The sequence below is a fragment of the Schistocerca gregaria genome, chromosome 5 (assembly GCF_023897955.1).
Source record: "Schistocerca gregaria isolate iqSchGreg1 chromosome 5, iqSchGreg1.2, whole genome shotgun sequence".
In the NCBI taxonomy this organism is placed as follows: domain Eukaryota; kingdom Metazoa; phylum Arthropoda; class Insecta; order Orthoptera; family Acrididae; genus Schistocerca; species Schistocerca gregaria.
The window spans coordinates 456,707,103-456,728,053 of NC_064924.1; the positions used below are offsets into that span (position 1 = coordinate 456,707,103).

The 20,951-nt window shown below is 37.2% G+C and overlaps 1 protein-coding gene across 3 annotated transcripts in view; it reads right to left on the reverse strand.

Moving 5' to 3' along the window:
- Positions 1-20,951, reverse strand: part of LOC126272214 (protein O-mannosyltransferase 1) — a 147,086-nt gene that overhangs the window by 122,205 nt on the left and 3,930 nt on the right. For all 3 annotated transcript variants that reach the window (XM_049974913.1, XM_049974911.1, XM_049974914.1), the window contains 2 exons: positions 6,795-6,973; positions 3,410-3,534 (listed from right to left, as the gene is read on the reverse strand). In XM_049974913.1, the coding sequence (XP_049830870.1) occupies positions 3,410-3,534; positions 6,795-6,973 (304 nt within the window). The remainder of the gene's footprint in view (positions 1-3,409; positions 3,535-6,794; positions 6,974-20,951) is intronic.

The window sequence follows — 20,951 nt, forward strand, 5'->3', positions numbered from 1 at the left end:
TGACTTGGCCCCACTAGATTTTCATCTGTTTCTAAACTATTTAGAACACCTTTGAGGGCTTCACTTTGATAGTGAAAAGCAATGCAAGCAGAGGTGAGGTTGAGGTCCATCAACAAAGTAAAACACTTTGGGGAAATGTGTACATTGCCATGGTGACTACGTTGAGAAATAAATACTTGTCTTATTTAAAAATCTTTAAGAATTTTCACATAAAAAATTTGGAGGCATTGCTTTGCAGCACCCCATCATTATTCTCCAATTTAGAAAGTTTTTTACGAGTCAGGGATTAGGGTTAGACTTTACTTTTGGGAGAATAAAACAGAAAGAAACATATACCTGAAGCAGCAAGCGCCACATTTCTGTTTGGTAGGAAAGTGACAGATTTGATTAGTTATTATGTGTTTCAATTCTTTTCCAATTTAGACCCAAATTAAGTATCTTCAATTGAACTGTGTAGGGATAATGACTCGTACAACTAGCTTCCTTGCATCAACAGTGAAATAAATGTCTGTAGAGACCTGAAAAGCTAATCACTACAATCTTTTCTTTTGTTAAGTCTATGTCCACATATAAGTGTATACCAGTTCTGACATACACAAGAAAAAATTTAAGAGCACTACATAGCAGTAAAAGGCTGTTGCTCAGAGTGCTGATTTACAGTTAATGTAACTCGAAGTGCCTTCATTTTTCTAGTGCTCATCAAAAATAGAGTCATTACAGTATAATGTTGTACTGCAGCATACAATTTAATTTTTCTCTCTCTGTCACGAAACTAATACAGTAATATTTATTATTTCATTCAGTACAGAGATATATCTTAGTTTCCCCCACTGTCTGATCAATATATCTTTTTACAACAGGCTGAAATGATTAATGGTCAGTCTATACCAAATATTGCAAACTGCTGTACATTTGCACACAGAAAAGTCTGGAATGTCACACTATTATCTTTGAGTGCCAAGCCAACATAGTTACAAACATACAAACTTTTAAAACTTTGTTACAAAAACAAATTCTACATAAATTATTTTCATAAGGCTTCTTAATTACCCTGAATGTAATGTAAGGAATATATTTACAGGCATTTTAATATTGCTTTAACAAGACCACTTCTAACAGTTCCGAACTTAGCATAAAAAATAATATCCATATGCTACATATCTATGTATACAAAAACATTGTGAATGTTTTCTCAGATACATTGGCAAAAGATGGTGAAGTTGGAGGTGCTACTGCACTCTCATTAACTTTTGGGGCAAGTATTTAATATACAGTGTGTCCCAAAAAGAATGACTTGATTTTAACTTGTAATAATATGAGACAAATGTCAGTACATAAGTGAAACAGTGCTAGATGTAATCAACATAGCTTACAGTTTCAGAAAAAATTTGCTAGATGATGTTACGAGTGCTGACCTGGAGCATGCAGCCAGTCTCGCACAATAAGGCATCCGCGCAACAGAAGGCGTATTGTATTACTGAATTTAGTCGTACTCAATTAGTGATTGCAGTTCAGCGGGCGTTTCATATTCGATTTTGTGCTAAACCACCATCACCAAAGAACATTCGATGGTGGTATAAACAGTTTGAAGAAACAGGGTGTCTATGTAAAGACAAAACTCCAGGCTGGCCACGGGTTCCTAAACAAACAGTGGAACAAATCCGATGAGCATTTGAGCAGAGCCCCCGCAAGTTTACGTGTCGTGCTGGCCAAGAACTTGCGTTACCGCGCATGGCAGTGTGGCGTGTGTTACAGCATCATTTAGCCCTCAAGCCGTACTGATTAAAACTGGTACAAACTCTTCGAGATACTGACAAAGTGAAGTGAGTGGACTTTAACAATGCTATTCTAAAGGACATGGAAGATGGCACTTTTATGTCACGGTTGATATTCAGCGATGAGACAACTTTCCATATTAGCGGTAAGGTTCATCGTCATAATGTGCGTATATGGGGGGTCAAAAATCCTCATGAAACAATTGAACACGAACATGATTCCCAAAAGTGAATTTTTTGTGCTGTTTTGCAAAGCAAGGTTTGTGGACCCTACTTTTTTGAGGAAGAAACCATAACAGGACAATCATATCTTGCAATGCTACAGAACTGGTTATTTCCAGAACTTGACTCTGACAATTTCATCTATTAGCAAGATTAAGCACCACCGCACTAGCACAACAACGTGCGCAGTTTCCTCAATGACAACGTGCCTCAACGTTGGATAGGGCGTACAGGACCGCGAGACCAGGCCTAACGCTCTTGGCCTCCTAGGTCCCCTGACTTAACACCATGTGATTTCTTCCTGTGGGGATATGTTAAACAAAGTGTTTACATTCCTCCCTTACCTAGTGACATTGATGAGCTAAAAACCAGAATATCAGCTGCTGCAGCTTCAATGACAGAAGACACCTTACGCTTAGTTTGGGATGAATTCGGCTATCGGCTAGGTGTCGTCCGTGCAGCTAATGGAAGACATAATATTGAACATTTATGAAGGGTTTTTATAAACTTTGTCTTTTCTGAGTAAATTAGCATGCAATTTGCTGGTGTTAAACCCTTCTTCTTAATAACTATTCTTTTTAAAATTGCGTCATTCTTTTTGGGACACCCTGTATTACAAAGAAGATTTGCAACCTATCTGTAATCTCAAGCTACACCAAAAAATTGTATTACCATCAAGTTTATCTATTCAAATGAAACAAACAAAACGTAACTCAATTTTTTCCCTGCCCCCACAATTTGGAGAATTCACAGAAAATCTAGTTATGTACAGATGTACTGAAAATTAATTTGCCTCAAATCGACTATGAGTTATCTTGGAAGCATGTAAAACCTCAAAAAGAAAACAAGCTTTTGGGAACAGTCTGTTTAGATAATTTATACACTTTAAAAGTATACCCACAACCTGGCAATACATGACACTGTTCTTTTATGATAAACAACTTGTCAACTGCACTAATCATCTCATAATGAGGAATGTAGCTGAATGATATTTTGAAACCTGATCTGCTACGTTCCACAACAGTAATGGTCGACAATGAGATTATTGAATGAGACAAGTCTATAGAGGTGTATGGTTATCATCATGGTGTCAGTGCTGTTAACAGCAGTTTTACTCCCATGTGACTGGATGAGCTATTCAAAAGACCCTCATGTTGAACTAGCATAGATGTCCCCTCCTCCAGCCCCGTTGACTGCGGTCCATTTCAATAAAATTCTTCTGGGTGTGTGACCATATCATATGTGATAAAACCTTGGTGTTTCAGCTACTTTTGTAGCTAGCCTTCATCAGATTTTATCACATATGACATGGTCACACAAAGAAGAATTTTACTGAAACTTCCCTCATATTACTTAAGCAACAAAATTACCACGCAAAACTGACCACAGACTTAAAATAATACTCCAATTACCATCAAAACCAGCCAAATATGCTGCAACAGCAACTAGCTGTTTTCCGAGTGGTGGATGAGCATCGAAGAAAAAAATGCGTTTCATGTACAGGCTCACATACTTCCCATAATGAAGCTCATCAAAACTGAAACAGAATTAGAATATGGAAATATTGACTGTAAAATTAACTTTTACACATTCACATGAAAATAGCAACAGTAATATAAGAACGATTGAACTTTGTATTTGATGATATTTGACAAATTTGAGACAAATTAGTAAAAATTGCTGTATCTCTAGACGAGTAGCAGGAAAGATAGCTATGACGTGAATTCAATCTTGTGTAGGAGAAGAAAAGATTACCATAGACGTTAAGTAATTGTAAAAGTATTTAAGACAAAGATGGCAATGATCACGAAATTTACTAAAGTAATACATAAGAAATGAGCGAACAAAAAAATAAACAATCAGCAATTCTACAAATAGCAATCACATAAATATTAGTTAAAAAGAAAGAGACATTAGAACTTGAGTTTTGATTAGTAAAGTTCAACCGGTAAATGAGTAAACTTTGCCTAACTGAGGAAGAAACTGTTGGAATACTGTAGAAAGTTTCTTGCCCCATACAGAAAACAACATCCTAGGGGTCACTGAATAATTGTGTGTTCTAACAATTCTAAGCAAGTAACAAACACATATTTTGCTTAGTGGTGAATGGTCAAGAACTGTATCAAAGGTTTCCTTGAACTCAAGAAACTTGGCATCAACCTGGGCTCTGTTATTTCCTTTCTGGATCTCAAAACTAAAAAGAGAAAAACTGGATTTCCCACAATTGGTGGTTGTGAAATCTGAGATGGTTCCAAAAGAGAGGGTGTTTGGCCTCTAAAAAAAAATAATCGTCATATGCAAGCGCAAAATATATCCCATAATTCCATAGTGAATTGATGCCAAACATATAGATCTGCACTTTTATGCATCTATTGTGCAATCCTTAATAAAGACTGGAACAAACTTTGGCCTTTCTACAAATGCATGGGACACCTCACTGTTTCTGCAACCTATATTACATTGTTGCTAGAACGTGCATTACATTATTTCATATATCTCATACAAAAAATTTTTGGTGCTTCATCAAGTATAATGGTGTTCCTCTATCATGTGAATACTGTTGTTTGTAAGTCCATGTTTATTGAGTGACAACTGAATGTGAAAATCTCCTTAGTGAACATTTGACGTCTAAATTTATTATTTCTGGATTCATTTTACCATCTTCTGTTTTGCATCTAACATGATCTGTGAGCATATAGACACAAATTTTAATCACTGATTACATTTTACACACAGTCAGCATGTTTTAAATACCTCCACAGATAAAATCTTGCTTTGGAATCCACTGAAAGATTCTCATTTAGCTGTCCTTGAAAAAAGTTGTCTTGGATACTTCACAACAACAATCTTATGCAAAAAAATTACTCTTAATTTCTTAACCACTGGAACTCTCTTCACTATTGACAATACTAAAGCCCAACAGCATGTATAATTTGTCTATTTTCATTCTCTTATACAGTACTGTACTGTAAATGGTCCTGGTATAATTTATTGTTGCAAATAATACTTAGACTCAGAACTGGACTATCAGAATAATTTGCAGTGCAGTCTGCAAAACTACATGTAGACTGCTATTCAAGCATCTAGGACTTTCCAGTATTTCTGTCTCAGTAGGTGTACCTCTCACAGAACTGGCAGTTCATTAAAACTACGGAAATCCTCAGTGAGTACCTGACAGGAAATTGCTATCTAAGCTGGAAAGCTTTTTTGTGGTAATCTATTATGTTTCTGTTCACACATTCTTCAATGGTACAGAGACTTCTGTTCTGATATGGAAGTCACATGCACACATTATAGCAAACTCTTGTCTCTCACTTTCTTTTAAGGAACAGTTCCAACAACTGTATTTATTTATTCTGTAATCGAGTAAGTTCAATTTGGCTCATGTAGTCCCTCAAAAGCACAGGAAAAAATAATAAATACAGGATACTTATGAATGTGTAATATGCAGCTGTTAAATTACTTTGTGCTGAATGAACAAACTGTCAGCAGAAATGTAAAATCAGTGGACAATGGCTCTTGGTTGTCACTGGGATTATTGGCAATTGATACGAAAGGCTTGGACCAATTTAATGTAGCTAAACACCCAAATGTTGTAAGGTCCAACAGGAGACATGTTAAATTTCACAATGAGTGAAAGACTTCTGTGATTGCAATGATTCTGAGACAGTGAATGGTAAACTTTTGCCTCCAACTCTGTGTTTGCTGTGGAGGCTTTCACAGCATGTGTTTAATTCCTTTCGAATCACTTTTCTCTTTTTGTGAGTGGGGGTGGGGGGAGGGTTAATAGACAACATTTTCAGCTTCTTGCCCCCCCCCCCCCCAATGCTCAAGATATTGTCAGGGGCTATGGAAATAGGCTTTCAACAATTAGCTACATAGCTTCTTATTACTTCCCCTGCAGTCCTGCAGCATAGGAAGCATTCGGCAGATTATACCTACTATCAAAACACAGCCTAGAATATTAGAGAAGATACCCTAGAAAATGGAGTGATGTTCTGGAAGCTACAACTGAAGCTGTTAGTTGGATTTTAATCTTGATAGAGATTTGTGAAACTGGAATGCTGTGAAAAGGTATATGAAGGAGAATTTGTATTTACTTTGTTGAAAGTAAAATGTGTGATTTGTAATTTTTCTCTCTTTTATAATTTGGAACTTGTATATTTAGTTTGCCACATGACAAATAAAATAAATATTTGTGACAATTAAAGAAAGTTATAAGTGACAAGAACATTTTTGTCCATTCTGACTCGAGTTCTCAATGAGTTTCGTTACGGACACATACTATCTTCGTCACTGTAATTTAGTGATTTCAACGAAGCTGCTGGTATTCACAAACATTACAAAATCGGATGCACACAACAAGTTTTTGCACATTAAAGAGTTCTCATGTTTCAATCACACAAAGAAATGTATCAGCTTTCATCTCATATGAAGACTAACTGCTCTAGAAGTGACCGAGAAGGATGATGATCAGTACTGACAGATGCCTATACATAATTTTGTTTATCCTAAACACTTATTCTTTGAGGGCAACATTGCGATTTTTTTTTTTTTTTTTTTTTACTGAGTAACATAAAAGTTGTACTGCCAACAACTGTAAAACCAAATCCAGTCTATAGTTGTAAGACACTTCCCATTACCATGTAAAAATGTTCATTAAATAATTTTTTAGGCAACTGAATTTTTTTTCAATAAATATGTAAGTAAATAAATAAATAAAATACTTTATAATCACAGACACATGACTTTATTTTTGAGCAACTATGAATATTAAACAAGAATTTAAAAATTTACACTATACTCCTTGGTTCTTCCAGCCTGTACATTCGTGTAGCAACACCACAAACAAACAAAATTACAGCCATCACATCCAGTTCTATGCTGACATTAAAATTTTTTTGGCTTTTATCGTTTTCTGCTACAGGTGACTCTTTATCTTCACTGGGGCTATCAGGCACAGATTCACCATCACCCTGAAAACACGAAAGACTACTACAATCTCATACACCTAAACAATAGGGTTATTAATATTATTCAACAACACTATAATTTTACATTATCTATGTATATTACGTAGATGCGTTACCATACCAATGTGAATCTTTTGTGAACAAACCAGAATCAATAAGTTCGAAAATGACACCAAATTAATCACTTGAGCTCCAGTCAGTACAATTCATTTCACAAGCAAATTTGCTCAGTACCCTGCACCAAAACAAAATATTTTCTTACTCATTTCTTAGATTTTGCTGCGAGTCATAATCACGGCATCATTTTATATAAGGAATATTAGTTCTTACATAAGACATAACAGTTTTCACAGATGATGGTGATTCTACTGTAATTGTAAGGTATCTTGTCACTTGGTTGGTAAGTATCTATCAGCTGGCTGTTCATCTCTTGGATGGAATGGACTTATCACCCTCATACACCAGCTTTGGTTCTTCAAGGATACAAGGCCCCCCCTAGCTCCCTCTCCTTGGCTAAGACATCCATGGATGTCTCATGCCTTCATTCTCTCTCTCCCTTTTTTAAAAATAGAGCTGTCCTTAACTTCAACTCAAATGTTGGTTTGAACATCACAGTGAGTTACTAGGCATGGATGGCTCTTCTGAAGGTTCAACCGAAGCATGCGGTACCACCTGTGCTGTAGTTATGTTGTGTTACACGACTTCCAGTTTGCATGGCATATTTGAAATGCATCATGTTTGGAGAGGCCATTTCGTGGTTTGTGGTGGTGCTCTCTAGGGCTGAATGTTTATGTTTATGAGTTGTAAGGGACTGTAAGTGAGTATGTTAGTGAGGCACTGACTTAGTGCTGTTCTGGAAGTTTGCTTTTTTTTGGCTTGTTAGTTATTTCAACACAGTTACTTATTAGCTACTGATTTGTTCTGGCTTTGGAATTGTTAGTCCATCGTGTCCTTCGTAGTTGCAAGTCCAACATCCCCCCCCGTTCGTTAATAGTTATAGATCTGACAATGAAATTTACGAATTACTAACTGAACTCAAACTGAAGAATAATAAAGCACCAGGAAAAGACAGGATAACAATAGAGATGTTGATGGCTGGAGGTGGAACACTTCAGAAAGAGATATACACCCTCATGTGTGGGGTATGGAGAAAGGAGGAGAGTGGAAGAACAATAAAAGGAACTGTAGTAATTATAGAGGTATTTCTCTGTTAAGTGTACAATACAAAGCATTATCACTAATAATTCTTGAAAAGCTGAAGCTTTTGCTGAAAATATTGTTGGAGAGTACCAGGCAGTTTTTCGAGCAGGAACGTCAATCAAATTTTCACGTTGAGACAGATCTGGAAGAAGTACTGAGGATTCAAACACTGATTCCTAGTAAGGTTTGTAGATTTCTCAAAAGTGTAGGATAGTACACACAGATTAAGTATGTACAACATCCTGAGGGAGCTTGGAATATCAAGAAAGTCAAGTAACTTGGTGACGGTGTGTACAACAGACATAAAAGCCAAGGTGAAATACCAGGGGAGCTATTCAAGGAATTCAGCATCAGAACAGTCAATTTCAGAACAGGTATGTGTCAAAGTGATGCAATTTCACCACTGCTTTTTAATATGGTGCTGGAGAAAGTATTTGAATAAATAGAAAGAGAAGGTAAAGGGGTGAAGCTAACTCGAATAACACAGCTATTGGGATATGAAGATGACATTGCAGCCATAGTGGAGTCAGAGGATGAGACGGCAGAAACCTTAGAGCACTTAGCAACAAATGCTAGTAAGACTGAACTGAGGATTAAGCTGAAGAGGACTAAAATGATAGAAGTATCCAGAAAAGCCCCTAATAATGCCCCACTGCAGGTCGATATAGGGAATATAATCAGAGTGGAAAATTTTACATAACTTGGCACCCTGTTCAACAGGTATAATAACCTAACACAAGAAATTGATCAACATATTGTCAATGGCTCTAAAACATACTTCAGTCTGAGGCAGATAATGTCATCCAAAGAAAAAAATAACTGTCAGTTAAGACTAAACTTCAAACCTATGATGCTTTGATGGTACAGGTGTTGTTTCATGGGACAGAAACATTGAGCATAATGAGAGAGGGAGAGTGAGAGTGAGTGAGCGAGTCTGTGTGTGTGTGTGTGTGTGTGTGTGTGTGTGTGTGTGTGTGTGTGTGTCTGTCTGTGTGTGTGTGTGTGAGAGAGAGAGAGAGAGAGAGAGAGAGAGAGAGAGAGAGAGAGGAGGAGAAGAAGAAGAAGAAGAAGAGAACACACTGATCCTTGAATGTAAAATCATGAAAAAGATCTCTGGACCAATCTGTGAAGAGAACACATGGAGACATAGAAAGAATCAGGAACTCTAAGGTCTAAAGAAACAACTGAACACAGTACAGAAAATGAAAGCACAGAGAATAAGCCTGGCAGGGCACATTTCTAGGAGGTCAGAAACATGCTGGGCTAAAGCTGTGCTTATGGGAAAATCTGATGGAACTCTTTCAGTTGGGAGACCGAGAGAGCATTGCAAGAATGAACTGCAGAAGGACTTTTAGCAGTTGGATGTCCATGAGAAATGAACCCAAAGTGCACAAGATTGGCATCTATGAAGGAACACTATAAGGTGGGCACATGCATGATCTTCAGTATCTGTGATAACCAATACGTACGTATGTATGCATGTAAGTTGCCGCTATGAGTGGGGAGATGACCACTACAATTAAATTTCTACAGTTATACGAACTCTTGGCAGAATGTGTTAAATGTCAACTGTGCAGTGAATTAATTAAATTGACCAAAGTTGTTGGGTCTTGAAATTAGGACAAGTATATGTGGTGGTGGTGGCAGCATGACAATATTTGGGGTTTGATTAGGAGGGTTGCTGCTTCAAATGCTCTATCGTTTCGTTGACTTTTTTTTTTTTTTGTCTATCACTCGTTGATTGGGTTTTGTGCCCATCAGACAGGCCTCAGTGACAGGTCTGTGTTAGATTACTGTTCTTTTAGTAGGGAGGTTACTTTTGAGTTCATAAATTATAGAAGATCATTAAGAGTGGCCAGAGTTAATTGTGAAAATTGTGGGAAGGTTAATTTTGGGAAAGGAAGTACTGCTGCGGGAACCTGGAAGTGGGAGTTCGATGTTTCAGGGGCTGGATATGCTGATGTAGTTTTTAAGGTGGTGCGTAGGCGGATTCTACTATTATTTCAGACTCATTTTTATCTTATACAGGTTCAGCAACAGAGGTGTCACCATTAAGTGGTGAATCACCGTTTCGAATTTGAAGATTATGTAACAGGGGCTTTAATACTGCACAGGGGTATTGGGGAGTTGTGAAATCCATTATACAGTGGCAAAAGAAGTGCTCTACCACTTTGCAGTCTCATATTTATGAGTACTAATGGTGGAAAAGTTTGCATGAGAACTGTTGACCATTTTAGTGTATGTGTGTTTGTTTAAAAAAAGATTGGTGTGAAAATGGTTGTAAGTTACATTTATGTGGATAGATGGTGAGCACTGTTTAATTGTTTAATTTAGATCTGAGTACTTTGTTTGGTGAGGGCTTTTACAGGGGGGGGGGGGGGGGGGGGGGAAGAGGACAGCGTTAGGGTAGAGCTAATGTTCTGTTTGTATTGTTTTTATTCCTGTTTTTCCAAAGTTATGAATAATGTTACTTTTTCTAGTTATACTTCTATTTTGGGTATTGTATTGTGTTGGGGCTAGGTATTAGTTGGTGGGTCGGAGCAGTTTGGAAGGGAGGAAGGCAGTTAGAGAGGATAGGGTTTCATATATATGTAAGAAATATGGATATGTGATTATGTGCATAATTTTCTTTAGGTATTTGGATCAACATTCCTGCTGCAGTAGTTTTTTTTATGACTTTGAGAGTTAGGTTGTTAGTTGAAGTTCATAATTATTAGTTGATATTGGTCGGCATCATAGAGTACGTTGTAGTTTATTTGGTCAGGTTGAGGTTTTGGTAATAGTCAGGATTTGTGAGTTGTGGTTTGTTGTTATCATGGGCTTTGTTGAACTATCTATAGATCAAGTGAAGTTTCTGATAGTGGCTTTTGAGCAATTTATACTTTTGTGGTGTTGTGGGTTTCTTTTGACCCATATAGGTCAAGTGAAATTTTCAGTATCAGATTTTTGTGAATTTCACTATTTATATTTTTCACAAAAGTATTTGTTTTTCTACGTACTTACTATTAGGAATGTTGTTATTTTGTCTGCCCCCACTAATTCCTCTGGCTGTCTCATTAAAATGACAAAATCTTTCAAGTCAATTGGATTACAGGTTATTTGATAATACTATTTTTGCACATGTATTGTGCGTTGTCATGCAAGTGCAAAATGGCAGGGTCTGCCATGATGACAATGTCATGGGTCAAAGCTGACTGGTAGTACTGGGCCCTTCGCTATTTCCCTATTGGAAGCAGTATGCTCCTGCCTTCCTCTGACTTTTGAACTGATGCACCCAGTCAAAAAAGAAACATTTGAACTCAGACATGAACTCTGAAGCTCAGTGTCCTTTCTTGCATGCATGTGATACGCGAATGATCTCAAAACACCCACAAGGTTCCCTCCACCCTTCTCTGACCGACTTTTAATGTGTTTAGCTGCTTTTAGATTTGTGACCACATTTTAACACTACAATTAATAATGGCAGAATACAACTGTCCTTTACTCCTATATTGATACTAAACAATAACTGATTTTATAAAATGAAGCTAATGACCAGTATTAGATACATATGTTTGCTTCTCCTGTTCTGATTCATTTGTCCTGGCCATAAATACTCAGCTCATATAGAGAAAAGTTCAACACCACCAATGAACTTTCCATTAATATATGCCATGCACCTAACAAAAACAGAACTTAATTGATAACAACTAAGTCTAAAAATTAACAGTCCTTTCAATTTGGATGCATATCAAATAAACTAGACAGAAATAAAATCTCTGTTTAAGAATGGATCAATAAGCGATTAACACACATTTAAAATTATCACCCTATCACTAACATTCCAATACTTTTAGAAGCATTTGAAAACTGAAATACCACCCAGATTTTACAATCAAATATATTATTCTATGCATGCAATTTAATTACCAATAAGAAAGAACCAGTGCACATTTAATAACCAAATATGCTGAACAATTTGACATATCGCTACATAAAAGCAGTAAATATGCATGTATCTTATGTGACCCCATAAAAAGTTTTTGATCCAATAAACACTGACCTACTGTGACCCTCCCTCTGTTATGAAACACTCTTCCTTCTTTGATGTTGACATTTCATAGGACTGGTTTTATTGAGGATGTGGATACGGAGGATATGCAGTTTAATGTGGACTCCAAACCATGATACAACTCAGCATTTCTCACAACAATGAAAATTGCCAGAAGTGAAGGAAGAAGGAAGTGGTAATTGTGACAAGGTATCGAACCCAAGAGCTGGCGCACACGCGCGCGCACGCACGCACACGCACACACACACACACACACACACACACACACACACACACACACACACACACACACGATAATGCTGCAGCAAATGTTTACTTTAAACACAAATCTTGCAAATGATACCAGGTGCACACTGCAGAACTCAGAACTAGCGAAAATGTGAGCTAACCACCTTGAGCTACAGTTAAGAAGTGATGTGCTCAACAAGAGCCAACACTGTCAGTCTTACCTATTGTTATGGCCACAGGCAACTTTTAATTTATTCTACCAATGCATGGATGTTCTTTAACTAATCACAGACCTGTGGTGCACGGGCAGATTGCAGGCACATGAAACAGTAACAGTAACAATAACTGCATCCACTACGTAAACATGAACTAATGATAATACACACTAAAATAAAATGAGAGCACACAGACAATGCGCGCGTGCACATAAATGCACCTCCCCCCCCCCCCCGCCCCCCCCCCCCCCCACACCCACAATGTACAAAACAAACTAGACAGATACAGAATTATACACAATGCTCTGCAACGGTCTAAATCATACCATCTGAAAAATGTTAACAAATTATCCTTCTAGATGTAGAACAATGTCACAGATACCTCTCAAGAACCTTTCTGGTACTTATGGTTCTACAAGTTGATTTACTTATTAAAGTCAACTCTTCATTAGTTCATTTAAAATATATTTGTTGATTATAACATTTCATAAAACCCTATGATGCAATTCAATACCAGACAGTCAAATTGCATGACATTAAAACATGTAATGATCAAGATACAAAAAAGCTGCCTCTTGAATTAAATTTAGCAGTGAGCTTAAGCTAGAATAATGTGCAATAAATTAAGTAGTTTTGTATGAAGAGTATGAATACTAATGCAGTACTAGTGATGTGAAAAATCACATATCAACCTCAATTTTAATCCATTTCTAGGCATGGCATTACTCTTTGTTTTTTAAATAAATATTAGGCCTATCAGTATCTACATGGGAAAATAGCAAAATGTATATGTACCAAAAAATTGATAACATTGAAACACAGAGACTTTATGCACTGAAATCTGCCCATTAGCCTAAAGAAGTCAGTGGCAGTATATTAATTACATCTTCTGCCCAAATCAACAGCATGGTCTGTTCTGAAAGTGTGCATAAATAGCATAAAAGCTCCATTAACAAACATAATAAATGAGTCCTTTAGTTCAGGTATTTTTCCAGAGTATCTAAAGCATGTACAAATGGCGCCCCCATAAAAAAAGCTAATTGCGGACAGCATTGAAAACTACTTTCAGTTTCACTACTGTCTTCATTCTAAAAAATAATTGAATCAGTCATGAAAGATAAAGTTATAGGTTGCGTTAGTCAGTACATCCTTTTTAACAAACCAGAGTTCAGTTTTTAAGTGGGAGTAGTACAGTATCAGCCATTACAGAGTTCACAAAAGTGACACTTGAAGCTTTTGACAGGGATGACCACATGATGTGCATTTTGTTAAACTTGTCTGAGGCTTTAACTGTTGATCATAAGGAAGCTACCTAGAAGTGCTGGATGTAATAAGAATGGTACCAGTCCTACTTGGAAAACAGGGCACAAAAAGTGGAGATAGCTCTCACGTCTCCTGTTGATATATGTTTAATAAAACAACTGTCAGACATGAAACATGTAGGTGTCTGTTGGGGTAGTGTAATGGGTCCAATTCTGTTCTCAATATACATCAGTAACTTTCCACACAGATATGTAGGAAGAGTTCTCTTTACTGATGACAGATACATTGTAGTCACCAGCACTCCTATTAGAGCAAGAACATGAAAACCTGAAATATGTCTACAATTGAGTGGTACGTAATAAACTATGCAGAACAAAAGAAAAAGAAACAGTGTGCACTTCAACATAAAGAGAATAACAGTTTCACATTAAGCATAGAAGATAACTCTTCAGACTGTGTAACAAACACAACTTTTTAGTGATGAACATTGTTAACTAATGTGGAACAGTCACACAAAGATACTGGAAAAAAGATTAGCATGACTCTTAAGTTTTTGGCATCAGCCAATGTCTTATGGTGACATGCTAGGCCAACATACACTCATTTCTTAGCTATGGGATTCTTTTCTGAAGATTGAAGGCATGAAACATTGACACAGTTTTTAAACCAGAGAAAAGGGCTATAAGCATAATTCATTCCCTCACTCTTCTAATTCAGTACCGGCTAATTTCTCACTTTGTCTACCCATATCATCCCTTCCATTCTCCTCCAAATCCACATCTCAAATGCTTCTAGTTGTCTTTCTTCCTCTTTCTTCAGTGTCCATGTCTGAGCTCCATATAATACCATGCTCCATATAAAGTATCCTGCCAGACATTTCCTTAGATCCCTGTCCATGCACTTACATAGAAGCCTCCTCTTCTTATTAAATGCCTTCTTGGCAATTTTTATACATGTTTTCACCTACTTATTACATCTCATATCATCTGTAAGTAGGCTTCCCAGATATCTGAAAGCACTAACTTGTTCTATACCTTCATGTCCTGCCTTTGTAGGTGTTCTTACTTTCCCTGCACTTATCACAATACACTTTGTCTTTTTCTTATTAATTCTCTTTCAGAGTTCCTCACAGGTCTCATTTAGTTCTTTTAGCATTCCAGTAATAGTTTTTTCGCATTCTGCCAATAACACAATATCATCTGCAAATGGAGTACACTGTACCCTCCTATCACCAACCTGCACTCCTCTTATTCATTTGACACATTTCTCACAGTTAAACACTATTGGGGAAAGATACAACTCTTGTCTCACTCCCCTTCCAAACGTGCTTTCCTCTGTCATTTCATTCCCAATCTGTACTCATATTTTCTGTTGTAGGTATAGGTTCTTAATTAGCCTTCTATCCTTCCAGGTGACACTATTCTTTCTTAGAATGTCCATTAATTTATTTCACTGCACTATATCAAAGGCTTTCTACAAGTCATGAAAACAAAATAAATTTTTCTTCCTCTTCCAATAATTATTAGTAGTCCAAATGCATCTCCCCATGAACCATGGACATTGCCGCTGGTGGGGAGGCTTGCGTGCCTCAACGATACAGATAGCCGTACCGTAGGTGCAACCACAACGAACAGGTATCTCATGAGATGCCAGACAAATGTGTGGTTCCTGAAGTGGGGCAGCAGCCTTTTCAGTAGTTGCAGGGGGCAACAGTCTGGATGATTGACTGATATGGCCTTGTATCACTAACCAAAATGGCTTTGCTGTTCTGGTACTGCGAAAGGCTGAAAGCAAGGGGAAATAACAGCCGTAATTTTTCCCGAGGGCATGACGCTTTACTGTATGATTAAATGATGATGGCGTCCTCTTGGGTAAAATATTCCGGAGGCAAAATAGTCCCCCAATTCGGATATCCGGGCGGGGACTACTCAAGAGGACGCCGTCATCAGGAGAAAGAAAACTGGCGTTCTACAGATCGGAGCGTGGAATGTCAGATCCCTTAATCGGGCAGGTAGGTCAGAAAATTTAAAAAGGGAAATGGATAGGTTAAAGTTAGATATAGTGGGAATTAGTGAAGTTCGGTGGCAGGAGGAACAAGACTTTTGGTCAGGTGAATACAGGTTTATAAATACAAAAGCAAATAGGGGTAATGTAGGTGTAGGTTTAATAATGAATAAAAAAAAATAGGAGTGCAGGTAAGCTACTACAAACAGCATAGTGAACGCATTATTGTGCCCAAGATAGACACAAAGCCCATGACTACTACAGTAGTACAAGTTTATATACCAACTAGCTCTGCAGATGGCAAAGAAATTGATGTAATGTATGATGAGATAAAAGAAATTATTCAGGTAGTGAAGGGAGACGAAAATTTAATAGTCATGGGTGACTGGAATTCGCAGAAGGAAAAGGGAAAGAAGGAAACATAGTAGGTGAATATGGATTGGGACTAAGAAATGAAAGAGGAAGCCGCCTGGTAGAATTTTGCGCAGAGCATAACTTAATCATAGCTAACACTTGGTTCAAGAATCATGAAAGAAGGTTGTAGACATGGAAGAACCCTGGAGATACTAAAAGGTATCAGATAGATTATATAATGGTAAGACAGAGATTTAGGAACCAGGTTTTAAATTGTAAGACATTTCCAGGGGCAGATGTGGATTCTGACCACAATCTATTGGTTATGAACTGTAGATTAAAACTGAAGAAACTGCAAAAAGGTAGGAATTTAAGGAGATGGGACCTGGATAAACTGACTAAACCAGAGGTTGTACAGAGTTCCAGGGAGAGCGTAAGGGAACAGTAGACAGGAATGGGGGAAAGAAATACAGTAGAAGAAGAATGGGTAGCTTTGAGGGTTGAAATAGTGAAGGCAGCAGAGGATCAAATAGGTAAAAAGATGAGGGCTTGTAGAAACCCTTGGGTAACAGAAGAAATATTGAATTTAATTGATGAAAGGAGAAAATATAAAAATGCAGTAAATGAAGCAGGCAGAAAGGAATACAAACGTCTCAAAAATGAGATCGACAGGAAGTGCAAAACGGCTAACCAGGGGTGGCTAGAGGACAGATGTAAGGATGTAGAAGCTTATCTTACTAGGGGTAAGATAGATACTGCTTACAGGAAAATTAAAGAGAGCTTTGGAGAAAAGAGAATCACTAGCATGAATATCAAGAGCTCAGATGGAAACCCAGTTCTAACCAAAGAAGGGAAAGCAGGAAGGTGGAAGGAGTATATAGAGGGTCTATACAAGGGCGACATATTTGAGGACAATATTATGGAAATGGAAGAGGCTGTAGATAAAGATGAAATGGGAGCTATGATACTGCGTAAAGAGTTTGACAGAGCACTGAAAGACCTGAGTCAAAACAAGACCTCTGGAGTAGACAACATTCCATTAGAACTACTGACAGCCTTGGGAGAGGCAGTCATGACAAAACTCTACCATCTGGTGAGCAAGATGTATGAGACAGGCGAAATACCCTGAGACTTCAAGAAGAATATAATAATTCCAATAAAAAAAAAAAAATAAAAAGCAGGTGTTGACAGATGTGAAAATTACCGAACTATCAGTTTAATAAGTCACAGCTGCAAAATACTAACGAAAATTCTTTACAGACGAATGGAAAAACTGATAGAAGCCAACCTCTGGGAAGATCAGTTTGGATTCCGTAGAAAAGTTGGAACACATGAGGCAATACTGACCCTACGACTTATCTTAGAAGAAAGATTAAGAAAAGGCAAACCAACGTTTATAGCATTTGTAGACTTAGAGAAAGCTTTTGACAATGTTGATTGGAATACTCTCTTTCAAATTCTGAAGGTGGTATAAGGGTCGAGGGACATCAAAGGGAAGCAATGGTTGGGAAGGGAGTGGACAGGGTTGTAGCTTCTCCCCGATGTTATTCAATCTGTATATTGAGCAAGCAATAAAGGAAACAACTTTGAGGTTCGCCGATGACGTTGTATTCTGTCAGAGACAGCAAAGGAATTGGAATAGCAGTTGAACGGAATGGACAGTGTCTTGAAAGGAGGGTATAAGATGAACATCAACAAAAGCAAAACGAGGATAATGGAATGTAGTCGAATTAAGTCGGGTAATGCTGAGCGTATTAGATTGTAGTAAAGGAGTTTTGCTATTTGGGGAGCAAAATAACTGAGGATGGTTGAAGTAGAGAGGATATAAAATGTAGACTAGCAATGGCAAGGAAAGCGTTTCTGAAGACGAAAAATTTGTTAACTTCAAGTATAGATTTAAATGCCAGGAAGTCGTTTCTGAAAGTATTTGTATGGAGTGTAGCCATGTATGGAAGTGAAACGTGGTCGATAAATAGTTTAGACAAGAAGAGAATAGAAGCTTTCGAAATGTGGTGCTACAGAAGAATGCTGAAGATTAGATAGATAGATCACTTAAATAATGAGGAGGTATTGAATAGAATTGGGGAGAAGAGGAGCTTGTGGCACAACTTGACTAGAAGAAGGGATCGGTTGGTAGGACATATTCTGAGGCATCAAGGGATCACCAATTTAGTATTGGAGGGCAGCATGGAGGGTAAAAATCATAAAGGGAGACCAAGAGATGAGTACACTAAGCAGATTCAGAAGGATGTAGGCTGCAGTAGGTACTGGGAGATGAAGAAGCTTGCACAGGATAGAGTAGCATGGAGAGCTGCATCAAACCAGTCTCAGGATTGAAGACCACCACCACAACAACAACAACAACAACAACAACAATGCATCTCTTGTAGCTATCCCTCTTTATCATCTGTAGTAGAACTCTTGCTGCATGAGAAATCAAAGTTATTGTTCTAAAATCCAAGCATTTCTTGGCATTGCTTTTCTTCTCTAAAAGCCACCATAGATTCTCCTACAAGAGTTACACCAATAACTACCTCAACAATTGATCAGATATCAATAAACACAAATGTAAATCATAATTTCTGTGCCAGAAAGCTCAATACTGGCTTCAGTGATCACTATGCACAGTTTATTGCTTTACATACCCCAAGTGAAACAACTGAGAAAGAGGAACTTGTAAAAGAAACAAGAAAACTTTTTTTATAAAGATACTAAGTGAAGAAACCTGGTATGAAGTGTATACTTGTGAAAAGACTAAGAAAAAGTTTGAAAAATTCATTGAAATCTTCATGTCATACTTTGAAGCTGCATTTCCATAAAAAAAAGTCAACCTACCTTCCAAAAGAACAAACAGATTACAACAGGTATTAGAATATCTTGCACAGAGAAAATGGGATTGCACAATATAGAAAAGACACAGAACATGCCTCATGAATTTCATATGTACCTGAAGAATTACAAGAGGATCCTCAAAAATGTTGTAAGGAAAGTTAAAACAATGACAAATGACAAATACATTGAAAATTCAAAAAACAAATCTAAAGCTATATGGGAATAAAAAATCAAACAATAAAAAAAACTTATGTTATGAAGGACAAACGATTTCTTGCCCAACAAAAATTGTAGGGACCTTCAACAAATATTTTGCAAACGTAAGTGAACAGTTGGTGAGTAGACTGGAAGAACACAACAAAATACCGCTTCCATCATCCAATAGTGTGAGAAATGTGTGTATATCATTGTTCCTTTCACCCACAAATACTGAAGAAATTTTATCAGTTATAAAAACCTTGAAAACAGGGTACTCATTTGAAATTGATGGAATACCAGATGCAATTATTAAAAAACGCTGTCTTGTCTTAGGCGAACCCTTCACACACTTGTGCAACAGCTCGCTGGGATCAAGAACCTTCCCTTCGTGCTTAAAAACAGCAAAACTGAAACCACTGCTCAAAAAGGGAAATCCAGAACGTGTTTCAAATTATAGACCAATAGCCCTATTGCCCGTATTTTCAATTTTTTTTTTTTGTAAGAGATTGACTGATTTCCTAAATAAAAATAAAATCCTGCACAGCATGGCTTCAGGAAAGGCTACTCAACTGCAAGTGCAATATTTGAATTTCTTAATGAAATCTATGCAAAACTGGATGCAAGTGAGTTTGTGACGGGCATATGTCTTGATTTATCTAAAGCTTTTGACATCATTGACCATAATGCCCTATTGCAGAAGCTTGAGCAATGAGGAATTAGAGGTATATCCAATGAGTGGCTCAGGACATACCTATGTGGTCACAAACAGGTGGTTGAAGTGCAATATACTGACCATAACAAAATCAGCTACTAATATTCAGGATATGAAAATGTGAAATATTGTGCCCCTCAAGGACCACTACTATGACCCATTCTGTTTCTCCTCTATGTTAATGATCTTATGTACAACAAGTATTGCCAAACTACCCTCCAATTTGCAGACGATACAAGCTTCCCTATTAGAGGCAAAACAGAAGAAAAACTAAAAGACTCCACTATCCAAACAATGAACAGTGTAGAACAGTGGTTCGGTTATAACAAGCTAATTATAAACAAAGAAGAGACAGTAGTACTGAACTTCTATGATCTAAAAGGAAGACACGACTAAATACACAAATCGAACTTGGGACAGAGTTCTTGAAAGTGTCGACAGCACAAAATTTCTGGGGACCTGGCTCCAGAGCAACACAAAATGGGAGGTACACATTGAATACTTGCAAAGAAAACTAAGCAAAACCTGCTACATGATAAGGATCTTAAAAACTTGTTGCAGGGAAGCCAGCCTGTTAAATGTATACTACTCCTATGTGCACTCAGTAATTAAAATGGCATAATCTTCTGGGGCAATGCAACAACAAATATTAAACTTTTCAGGATGTAAAAGAGAATATTAAGAATTATTAAAGGGGTAAATAGTACAAAATCATGCAGACCCATATTCAAAAAAAACTGTCCGTTCTTCCTCTTCCTTGCATTTTTATCTACGAAACATCAGTTTTCATCATCAAACAATATATTGATAGACGCCCATATGTCTTATTTTTAAAAAAAATGAAGATATACATGCATACAATACAAGGCAAAAACCTGACCTTCATATGAAACAGGTGAGAACACCAATTGTGCCAAAAAGGCA